The sequence below is a fragment of the Natrix helvetica genome (assembly GCF_964273705.1).
Source record: "Natrix helvetica genome assembly, chromosome: 3".
NCBI lineage: Eukaryota > Metazoa > Chordata > Lepidosauria > Squamata > Natricidae > Natrix > Natrix helvetica.
In genome coordinates this window covers 29,559,075-29,570,619 of record NC_138549.1, presented here as the reverse complement: position 1 = coordinate 29,570,619, position 11,545 = coordinate 29,559,075, and the positions used below count along the sequence as shown (strand labels likewise).

The window sequence follows — 11,545 nt, the reverse complement described above, 5'->3', positions numbered from 1 at the left end:
AGATATCTAAATATTTTAACCAATAGTTTCTATATTGTTAAAAACCACGCCTCATGATACTAGAAATCTGTAACTCCATTGTGCCTATCTCCCAATCAGTAAGATACCTAAGGATTAAGTAACATAGAACTTCATTTCCACATGAAAGTCTAACTTCTAATTGGTATTATAACACTGGCACAACTGATGCTGTAATTTTAGGGACTCCTTTTCAGAAGCACATCCTATGCTGGCATTTGTTTGTGTACATGGGCATCAGTTTGGGATGTGGCCTACTGCCAGACTATTCTGCTGCAAATCCTTTTGGTGGTGCTGTAGCTATTCTTGAACACGGGCCATCAAAATATGGAAAGAAGATGGAGAGTTGCTGCACTAATAGCAGAAGCATAGTGAATATTAGTATGAATAGTCTTGGAGGTATCTGGATGTAATAGGTGGATAGGCATTAAATGCTGCCTGATCTTCCCCTTAAATTCACCTGCAGTTTTTTTCTCCCTTCAAGAAGAGAGCAAGAACCTATTTTAAAGGCTAAAACTAGACTATCCCCCACCCTCTGATTAGTTACTTTAATAAGGAGTGCAGCAGGACAGAACAGACTGGCTTGTTATCTCCTACTCCAGCCCCTCAAACACCAACACTTCTCTCTATAGTAGACGCAATAAGCTTCAGAATTGGAAGGAATGTCCTTACCATCAAGTTCAGTTAGGAAGGCAAAATCTGTATTACTCCAAAGCGTTACCGCACAGGTACATAGAATGCATAACGTAGCAGTGTCCTTGTTATTAAATACAGTTAACGCGAAAGGTTCCCCCCCCCTTCTAGCCCTGCGAAAAAGAACTTGCTTCAATCAAATTCTGAACTAAGAGAATAGCGCGAAAGGGCTGATTCTCGGCAAAACGGGATTTAGCGCTTTTTGCTCCTCTCTCGGCAAAAGGACTCCGGTCAGACTCCAGCGCACAGCTTCTCTTCTTTAAAAAAATAAATAAAAAGGAACCGCAAAAGCCAGAAGAGAAAGTTGTATGCAACTGCGTGCCTTCTGCACTACGAAGTGGCTCGGGAAGAGCTGGCGGCTGCCTGTAGGTGAAAGAGCCGCTAGACGCGCCATAGGTTAGAGCTTTGGGGAAAGGGGCGCGCAGGTCCAAATGGAAACTGGGTCTTCCGCAACCGATGCCTTAAAGCGATGCAAGGGACACGCCGGAGGCACTCACCCCGGAGGATCCCCGGTGCATCCATCTTCCTTGAAGGGCGAGGGAGGAGAGTTGAGAGATTTCCCCCTCGAGCCAGAACGTCAGCGGTGGGGATCCTAAAAGCGGCAAGGATGAGCCACAAGAGTGGCAGGCAATTCCCCAAATCTCTCCCCTTCCCTCGTCTCTCTTCTCCTCCTCCGCCCCCCCTCCCCAGTCGAAAGAAAGCAGAGCACGCCGCGCCGCCGCCGCCGCTGCCAATGCGCCAGGCTGGCGGCGCAGGAGGAGATGACGCAAAGGGCCGTGCGCTCCCCACCAAAAAAGTGCTTCTCCCGGACGAAGATGGCGGCAACTTAGCGCAGGGCCCCAAGATGAGGGTGGCCCCCGGGCGGCAGGAGGCAACCAAATCCGTGCCGCGAGCCGGGAGGGATCGTGCCCGGCGGGAGCTTCAGCCAGAGCCACAGCAACCGCAGCGCAGTGGCACCAACGCTCCTAGCAGCCGCTGCAGCGGCGGCGGCAGCAGCAACAGCAGCGAGAGCAGAGCCAGCCGCAGCGAGAGCCACAGCAGCAGAAGCCGCCACCTCCAAAGCGGCAGGAACTGCAGCAGCCTCAGTCCCGGCGCTCCGGCATCTCCCCACCAGCCCCGGCAACCTGTCGAGCCGCAGCCAGCCCAGCGCCGGGAGCTCGTCTGGGGCTAGCGGGGGCACCGTCCGCGGGCTTCCCCGGGTGCTCTCCAGGGCGCCGGGGTGGGGGGTGGGGGCGGCGGAGCGCGGCATGAAGCGACGGGCGGGAAGCGGGGGACTGGCGGGGTGGGCGCCAAAATGGGGGCCTGTGCTCTGACCATGCCCGGGTGACGGGAAAAGCGAGGGAGGCAGGGGACGGCTACCGGCCCGGCCCAGCCCAGCGCGCAGGAGCACCAGCACCATCGCCACCATTCGCACCAACAACGCCGCCGCGGCCATCCCCACCCCCGTCGTCACCCTTCGCTGAGGGGGGAGCCTGGCGCCCCGCCGCCCAGTGTCCATGCCCGTGGGGCTGTCGAGCCCGGCTGCGGAGCCCCCGTCGCCGTGGAGCCGGCCGGGGCTGCGCGCTCCCGAAATATGAGCACGGGAGGATCCGGCTCGGGCGTGTGCTTCGGCCCGCGGGACACCGACAAGCCCTTCGCCGACTCGGAGCGGGCACAGAAATGGCGCCTGTCGTTGGCCTCCCTGCTCTTCTTCACCGTCCTGCTCTCCGACCACCTGTGGCTCTGCGTTGAGGCCAGGCAAGTCGCCGCCGGGCGCCATCGGGACCGGGAGCGCCGCGCGGAGCCGGGCATGGAGCACGACGTAGGGGGGACGGCCCCCAGCAGCAGCCCCGCGGCACCGGCCGCTGGCCAGTGCTTCAGCTTGCTGGGCGACGCCGAGGCTGCCTGTCGCCGCTTGCAGCCGGGGGGCTCGGGCCAGGCGGAGCTCTACCTTCCCTTTTGTAATTCCTATACGCTGCGCGAGCTCTTCGCCGGACTTTCTCAGCCGGACACGCTGAACTGCACTGTGGACCGCGGCGACGACGACGACGGGGGCGCTGGGGAAGGGGATCGGCGCAGCAGGGAGGAGGAGGATTGGCTTCGCTCCTGCCGCCGCTGCGTCCTGGTTTACCAGAGGTACGATCGGCAAGCTCAGGACCGCTACCGGGAGTTCGAGCTCGTGCTCCAGAAATACCTGCAGGCGGAGGAGTACTCGGTGAAATCCGGTCCGGAGGATTGCAAGGTAGGAGCCTCGCTTGCTTTCCGGCGGCGGCTGTGTTTGTTTTACCCTTGGGCTCTGTGGCTACCGTGCTGGCCTGCGATCTTCGAGGAAGCGCGTGGTCGAGGCGTGTAGCGAGGGGGGGGGGGGCGGCGGCGGGCGGGAGGGCCATCCTCGGTCTTTTGGGAGGGCAGAGGTAGTTTCCTTCCTAGAACCGCGGGGCACTGTTGATTCCCCTGGCCCGTTTCGCCTGGGGCTGGAATGCGGCTTGGCAGGGGAAAAGTGGCGGCGTGCCAGCCAGCGAGCAGGATCCAAGGTGAAGAACGTGCATGGGCTGAAGCTGGGTGAAGGAGGGTAGTTGGGTTGAAGCATAGTTGGGAAGGGGTTTTCCCACGTCGTCCTTACCTGATTTGCGATTTCGGTTGTTTGCCGGAGTTGGCAAGGAAGAGGCGTCATTCAGAGGTCAGCGAGCCAGAGTGGTTGCTTTTTGCAGAGGAAGTTCATTTTGAAGTTGCTGTGTTTGTGGGGTTGAATAGATGACGGAGACTGGATATATGTGTTTTTTGGGGGGGTTTGTGTGCGTGTATTAAGAGCAGTTCAAAGTGTCCTGTGCTACCTAAGATAACGTGCTTGGTGTTACTCTTTCCTAATTCCTCCGGATTGTCGAGAATAAACGGCAGAGAGATAACAGCTGGGTGGTTGGTCAAGTACTTACAGCGTCTCTCTGAAGGACGGTCTTGTCCAAATTCATTGTGGAAGCTTTGCTTGCGGGGCTTTAAAGTGCTTCCTAGACCTTTGGGAATCAAAGCTCGGTGATTATCTGAGGAGCACTAGAGAGGAATGATAATTGAGTCATAGAGGAAAGGAAGTAATCCCAGGTGCACTTTCTTTTTCTTGGCACATGTATATCCTCAAATCTTCTCTGTCAACTCTCTGGAGTTAAGATTAGCTCCAGTTTTATTAATTGCTAATACATTCTGCAGTGATTCTGGCTAGACAGTAGTGCTGATATAATTGTGGTGCCTGCTTTGTCGCTATGTATGCTTGATTATTTTCTCATTCTACTCAAGAAACAATTGCATGTGTAGCAAAAAAATGTAGTGTTGTGACTGTTGTTGTAGTGAATCTTTTTACAGTTGTGATCCCAGGTGGATTCATATGGGAATAATTTTCTCTACAGCTAATGGTATGGTTTTGTTTTAAACAAATAAATCTGACTAATGTGATCACTTTCTATAAGAATTGTGTTATGTTTTAAAATACCAAGGCCAGCAATATTCTTTTGAAAGAGAAAAATCTAGATGGTGGATACTTTAAGAACCTAAAGCATTTTGTTTTAGGTTTTGTAAAAAACAAAAAAAATATCCAAAGCCACTTTTAGATGGAATCAGTTTACTTTCTCCCTGAAGTAGTTTAGGAAATATTTATTGGTCAAGAAGAATTTTCTGGTTTTTTTTAAAGCAACTTATTTTGAAAGTTACATTGAGGATGGTATCTTCATAAATAAACTTGTGATAGCCAAACTTTGGGGATGTAATAATCAGTTCAGCTTTACACATGTCTTGGAAGCTTGTTCTTGTGATCATCGTAAGAGCTGCTTCCTGTTTGAGGAAAAGGAGGTGCTGAAGTTGTATGTTATTCTGATCTGTAAACTGAATCGGATACATAGAATCCAGTCCTGTGTGATCACAGGCCCACAGCGCTGCGGAGGCGCGATGCTGTCCATGGTGCTGAAAGAGATTAGTGATATCCTTGCTGCTTGATGTTACAGTACTGTTTGTGAAATCAAAGGTATTTTCCAAGTGTCTTAAGTCACTCAACATCACCTTTTTGATCATTATGATGACTGAATATAATAAGATGGGTTATAACTGGGTTTTCTTTAGCACATTGGAAGGTAGAAGCCTCAGTATCTCAACTGTCAAATATATAACTATATTTTGATGTTTGGACCGTTTGTAGTAAGACTCTTTAACTCTTACATTAAAACTTCCATCTAAAGTTTTAATTAATCTGCAGATGTAAAATCTCTGAGGTGCCAATATATTTTATTTGACCTGACAGCTAAAGTTAAGTTTTGTTTCGGTTCTGAATGTTTAAGATATAGAATTATAAATTGAAAAAGCACCTTTGGAACAATTACAGATACTGTTTATTTTATATCTTATCTAGTTGTTGTTGTATGTGCTGCTAGTTACTTTTTACTGTGCTTTAAAACAGATATGTTCTAAACAGCCTCAGGAAAGCTATTGATACAACTGTTCCATAACAGACATGAAAGCATTTATTTCAGTTTATAATTTACATTCAGTAACTAAAGCAATGATATTTAATATGCACATGATCTCCTATAGCATTTGTTTTTTTTTTTGTCCTTACCTTTCTTGTACAAGTAGCCTCAAAGAACAAATGGCTGGCACAGCCAATGTTCTCTCTTACTATACTCCTACAATTGTATTGTTTATTGTAATTGTCAAAAGCTACTAGTTTGGCACTCTTCTGATATTTTATTATTATGCTGTAGCATAAAATATCTATTTTTAAGAAATGTAATGAAACTAAAAAACACTCTATTTTTTCTTTTGGTTACCATCCCATGTATACCTTTAAAGTGCATCATACTAAAGTAATACTTGCAGTTCTGTATCACAGTGAGAACAATCTGAGCTTTAACCATGTCCACTGCAGCCTTAGTCATCCACAAATAAGATTTATTTAGGTTTATGAATGAATATTAACTATAGGCAATCCAAAGCTTCTTGGCATTAGCTGATAGGTTAGCTTGAACTGATGGTGTTAAATGAAAATAATAATAAAAAACAATATAAAGTTTTACATTTGGACTGAATTCAAAATTATTCCATAGGAATAATATCAGTATATTTACAGTTCTTTACCCAATTGCATTTGTCATTTTTATGAGTCTGGTTGGATCTCACAGTAAATTGCATGCCGATTAAAAAGCATATGTTTGTTGATGCTATTTTTGGCTACTTTTGAACATTTGTAATTGAAGTTGGACAATTTAATATCATGCCCTCATGAATTTAGTAAAGTTGAAGCAGGATAACAATTACTTCACAAATTTAATGATAGTGAAATGTAATTTGATAGAATGCCAGTGTCTCTGACATCAGTAGCAAGATGTCATTAGCACTGCTGAGGAAATATATTGCAATTTATCTTAGTATATTTTTCCATGTTGTGCATAAACAAATGACATTTTTTCTTTTTTAACAAAACATAGCTATCTCTTCAAAAAGTTGTATATACATACTTTATATTGCAAAGTAAGAAATATGAACTAAGAAAATAATGTTAATTTTATTGAGATCTTTGCTCCAGTTGCTACATTTAAACCTGTAGTCGGATAACATTGTAGATGGGAATTAAACATGCTTCTGAAAGTTGCTAAATGAAAGTATATTAATAAAATGCATGCAAGCATGTCTCCATTAAAATATTTTACTGAGGCTTAATATTTGAATGAGGTTGAATTTTTTAAAAAAATATGCACAGCATGTCTACTTTCCAGAGGGTCTCGTGATAGTTATGATACATAAAATAAGTAAGCTAAACAGTACAACAAAGTGCAATAATTGTTTTTTCTTACTGAAGTGGTATTTGATTGAGCGCTGGTAGAGAAGTGCGTGAAGGACAAAAAGTGGAGCTTTGGGATACTAAGTCCTGAATAACCAAAAAGGCAGATATTTTCAGCACCAGTCTGACTTCCAGTCAAAAAGCTACCCATACTTGGAACTGTCATTCACAATTCCTCCTTCCTAAATTATTCTGCTTAATTTAATGGGTTTCATCCAGATGTTTGCAGATAGTTCTAGTTTTTCATTTTCAAAACATACCTAATGGTTATTTTCAGAAATGAAGATCTGTTATTTTATGTTGTATTATGCCATGTACTGTGCATTGAATTCAGGAGTCTTATGTATCTTTGATTTTAGAATATTGAAATTGCTAGTTAAAGGATTGGACTGAAATTAGTTTCAGTTGGAGAATTCTGATAACAGCTTCAAGTCTGAGGGCCTGGGCCTGCCAGAAGGACAGTTTTACACAATGATTTGACTTACTTTACTTTTTTTTTTATTTAGATTTTTATACCGCCCCCTCTCCCCAAAGGGACTTGACATTAGGTACTCAAAGTTACTACTTTCCTTTTGGGCAATTAATCATTGATGAAAACTGTTTCTATTTTGGATAGGAATTTGGGAGAACAATATATGATCTTTCTCAAGGAAATGAAGACGACTTCCAAATAAAATAGAATTGACTTAAAATACTTGGAAATGACCTGCTTGTATATCTGAGTGGAGGCCCTGTGCATTTTCAGCCAGATACTGCCCTTAAGCCAAAGTTTGTGTACTGTTTGTCAGCTTAATAGCCTGTTTTCACTTCGAAGCTCTCAGATGTTTTTACTGTACAATACTATAAGTTTATGTGTACAAAACAATGCAATGTTACTTAGACCTGTTCTTACATTACTATCTCAGTTAACCATTATTTTGCATTGAATTGAAATACAATGGGAAAACTTCCATGAGCAAAATTAATTATAATACTTAACAATTGGAGACCATTTTACTGTATACAATAAAACTGACCAATTGTTAAGCATTCTCATTTTAAATAGTTAGATACCTAATCTCTTTGATACCATCCATCTACCTCATCCATTGTCTTCCTCTTTTATCCCCTTTATTTCATGAGTAGTTGTTTTATCTGGCTTATGATTCACTATATCAATTTCCTTCAATATATACATTTTTCACAGTGATTTTTGGTTGAATAAGGCAATTTTTTTTCTTTCAAGGTTTTTTTTAGTACTCTGATACTCTTAGTTACTCCAGATTCATATTCAGAAGTTTGCATCTGCTTTCTCTTTCTCAATATCCTGTTTATACTGACATAACTTACCTTCTTTGAGTCTTCTAATATTTTTGGTCATATAAATCTCCTTATCTTTCATGGTCTTGCATATTTTTATCATTGCCATTTCCCCTAGAATTAACATTTGTCTTTGCTTCGTCTAGCACAGAGCTGTCAAACTGAGGCCCAAGGGCTAAATGAGTCAGGGCCACGCCCATGTCCATTTAGTGAAGGGGAAAAAAGTTCCGATATATTATGTGATGACGCCATGATGAAACAAGTTTGACATCCCTGATCTATCACATTGTCCATGTTTATTTATTTAGAGCCCAAGAAAACCAGTCTTACCACCTTCACTTTTCAATCAACTGTGAGTTCACTAAGCACATTGATTAACATTACTGTTTTTGTAATATTATTTTATATATTTTTACTTTATTATTAATTTTACTTCTACAATGACGTGTTCTAAATACCTCATATTTTTTCCCTGACTAACAATGGTGTTATCTGTTCATCTTAAATTGTTGATGTTCATATTTCTGTGTTGATTCCTGCTGTCATCAATTCCAATCTTGCTATTTCTTGTAATATATTTACTGTAAAAGTTAAATAGATATAGGGAAATATGCACCATTGTTATATCTGTTTCCAATTCTGACCCATTCTGTTTCTACAATTTCAATTATTTCAGTAACTTTGTGTTCCTTGTAACGATTTAATAATAGGTGTTGTGGCATATCCATTAGCCATAATACGACAATAACCTAGGGGGGAAGTATTGCAGTTTTTTTCAAAGTTCATCCTACTTACATAGATAATGTGGGAATACTATCAGAATATACTCCTGCTGTGCAAGGTAGTGGTGGGCTTGCTTGATCAAATCAAATCCCTGATGGGAGTTTAGACAGTGTTTCTGCTTTGCTCTTTTCTTTTTTCTTCGTAGCACTGACCTGGTTGGTTATTTATTTACTGGTATTTATTGTCTATGTCTGTTATCTCATTACAAATGTGCATTCTAAGAGGTATATTGATACTAAACATGAAAACAATTTACAAGGATAACTCATAAAACACCACAACCTTAAAATGTAAATTAATAATTAAGATCAGTGCTAACATTCCATAAACAACCAACAAATGTCTTCTGAATAGCTAGTTTTTGCCAATTTATAGAAAGCTAAGACAAGAACAGCCATGTTCCCATAGCATGGAGCTTCCCAGAAGAATTCTCAACTTTATGCATCCTCACACTTCAGCTTCTGGTCCAAGGGCATCTTTATACGATGTTCTCTAGTTGTCCAAATTGGGCAGACAGAACCTAATTTGGAAGGCAATCTTTAGCTCCCTTGAGTCTGTGTGAAGCTTTAAAGGTAGGCCTGGCATCCTGAATTGCACCCAGGAACAAACTAGCAACCAACATAGCAACTGAAGCAATGGTGTGTCATATAAGTAATATAACTGTTCAGCAAACACATGGACCATTGCTAAAGCTGCCAATAGGTTTTCAAGGACAGTCTATATGAAGTGAACTGTAGTAGTCCATCTGAGACATGATAAGGGCATGAATTGGACGAAGGAACACTTCCTTCCACTTTGGTTTGATATTCATTAAACAATATCATGATGCAATGATCATTATTAAAGATGAGAGCATAGTTTTGAATGGTATATGAAACACTTGAAAAATTACCACTATGTAAATATTATGGACTTATTGAGCTTGAGGGATAGCAAATGTGATAATTTGGCACATGATTATATGTTATTGCTTCTCCAGCTTTATGATTTTGGATTACAGTAAAATGTTTGAATAAAGGACAATATTTGTAGTTCAAGGTTAAACTGAGGGATCCTTGGTGGTCTTAGCTTGGTTGCTGTCTTGCAGACACTTCATTGCCCAAATTAGGTAACATAGCTAACTAATGCTGTTAACTTAGTTTGGGTAATAAAACTTCTGCAAGAAAACAATCAAACTCAGAATACCAAGGACCTTTCAGTAAGGCGTTCACTTGCTATATTTAAGTTGCCTCTTTACAAGTGTAATGAATACCAATGAATATCTTGTGTGGTCAAGATTTAATGCCTTTTTTTTTAAAAAAAGAGGCTGCATTATATGCCATATAATGTGAGTTTGCTCTATTCTTTTTGTGTTTCTCCTTTTTTAAAAAAACATCTTTTTCTTTTTTCATATTAAAGCAACAATTACAAGTGATGAAAGCATGAACACCTGACTTTCACTTTGCTCAGTGGTCTCTGATTCCTTTCAATCAGGGATTGAACTTGTTGAAAAGGCAAACTGTGGCTTCTTTTTGATGCAGACCAACTATAGAATGAAAACTTGTAGAATAATGGATAGTTGAAGGCCGCATCTGGGTTATCTGTATTTTTTTTTAAAATAATCATAACATTTTGAGCAAGTATTTCTCATTTCCATTAGAAAGGCTTGCAAGTAAAAAATCATAGCCTACTAAAATTATAATTTTTGATTAAAGATTGTGCCAGGCATAATGCAGACCATATTTTTTGCTCTTCAGCAGATCACTGGGAAATATATAAATGTGAGAAAGAGAGAAATTTTTGTTGACTTAAGGAAATGTATGACAAAGTGAATAGGCTTGAATTATGAAATCTTTTGCATGAATATGAAGCTGAAGATAGGTTGCTAAGTATTATCATAGCATATGAAATAAAACATGCATGACAAATAAAATGCTTAGAAAATGGTAAAAAAAAGTGACATGGAAGTATGGATTTATTTATTTATTTATTTTATTTGCAAACAAGTATGAAAACATGAAAAATGGCACAAATAAATGGACACAAATAAGCAAAACATAGCCATAAACACATAAAAAGAGTACATATAAATGGGACAGTAGGACAGGGACAGTAGGAACGCTGGTGCACCTATGCACGCCCCCTTAAGAAACACGCAAGGTCCACAGTAGGCAGCTTAAAGTAATTTGCGATATCCCCTTGGCTGTCTAGTGTATTTATTGATAAATGTATAGGTTGCCCCATTATTCTGTTTCACAAATCTGTAGCTGCTCAAAAGTAGTCTTGGGTGTGTGCATGGAAGTTTTTTGTGTCAATGAGTTCCCACCCTACTTTATAAAGCATAACATGGTGAATGTGTTTCATACATACTGTATATAAAGTATATATTTTAAAGATTTGGTTGTCTGTGTTAATACAGCAGTGCCTAACATTTGTGGTTTGGTGGCCCAGCTGGCAGGGAACCAACCAGGCCATGTGAGCAGTGAGCTGGCTCACACTTGCAGGTGCAAGTTGAGCTGCTCATGTCTATGCATACATGCCGGCCTGCCACTCATGTAATTTGAGCTGCAGGCATGCACATGCACACCAGCATGCTGCTTGTGTGGCCTGGTTCCGAATAGACTACGACCTACTAATGGGCTGCAGCCGGAGGATTGTGGACCTCTGCTATAATGTATGTATATTTGTATGTATATTTGGTTGTGTGTGTGTGTGTGTGTGTGTGTACATATATATGTGTATGTATGCATGTATGCATGTATATTTGTGTGTGTATGTATACATATATATGTGTATGTATGTATGTATGTATGTATGGGGATGCAGTAGCTCAGTGGCTAAGATGCTGAGCTTGTCAATCAGAAAGGTTGGCAGTTCAGCGGTTCAAATCCCTAGAGCCTCATAATGGAGTGAGCTCCCATTTCTTGTCCCAGCTTCTGCAAACCTAGCAGTTCGAAAGCATGTAAAAATGCAAGT

At 41.8% G+C, this 11,545-nt stretch overlaps 1 protein-coding gene across 1 annotated transcript in view; it reads left to right on the top strand.

The window, feature by feature from the left end:
- The first annotated feature begins 2,202 nt into the window (after window positions 1-2,202).
- Window positions 2,203-11,545, top strand: part of NALF1 (NALCN channel auxiliary factor 1) — a 477,447-nt gene continuing 468,104 nt past the window's right edge. The window contains exon 1 of the mRNA XM_081946004.1: window positions 2,203-2,932. Within this exon, the coding sequence (XP_081802130.1) occupies window positions 2,285-2,932 (648 nt within the window). The 5' untranslated portion in view covers window positions 2,203-2,284. The remainder of the gene's footprint in view (window positions 2,933-11,545) is intronic.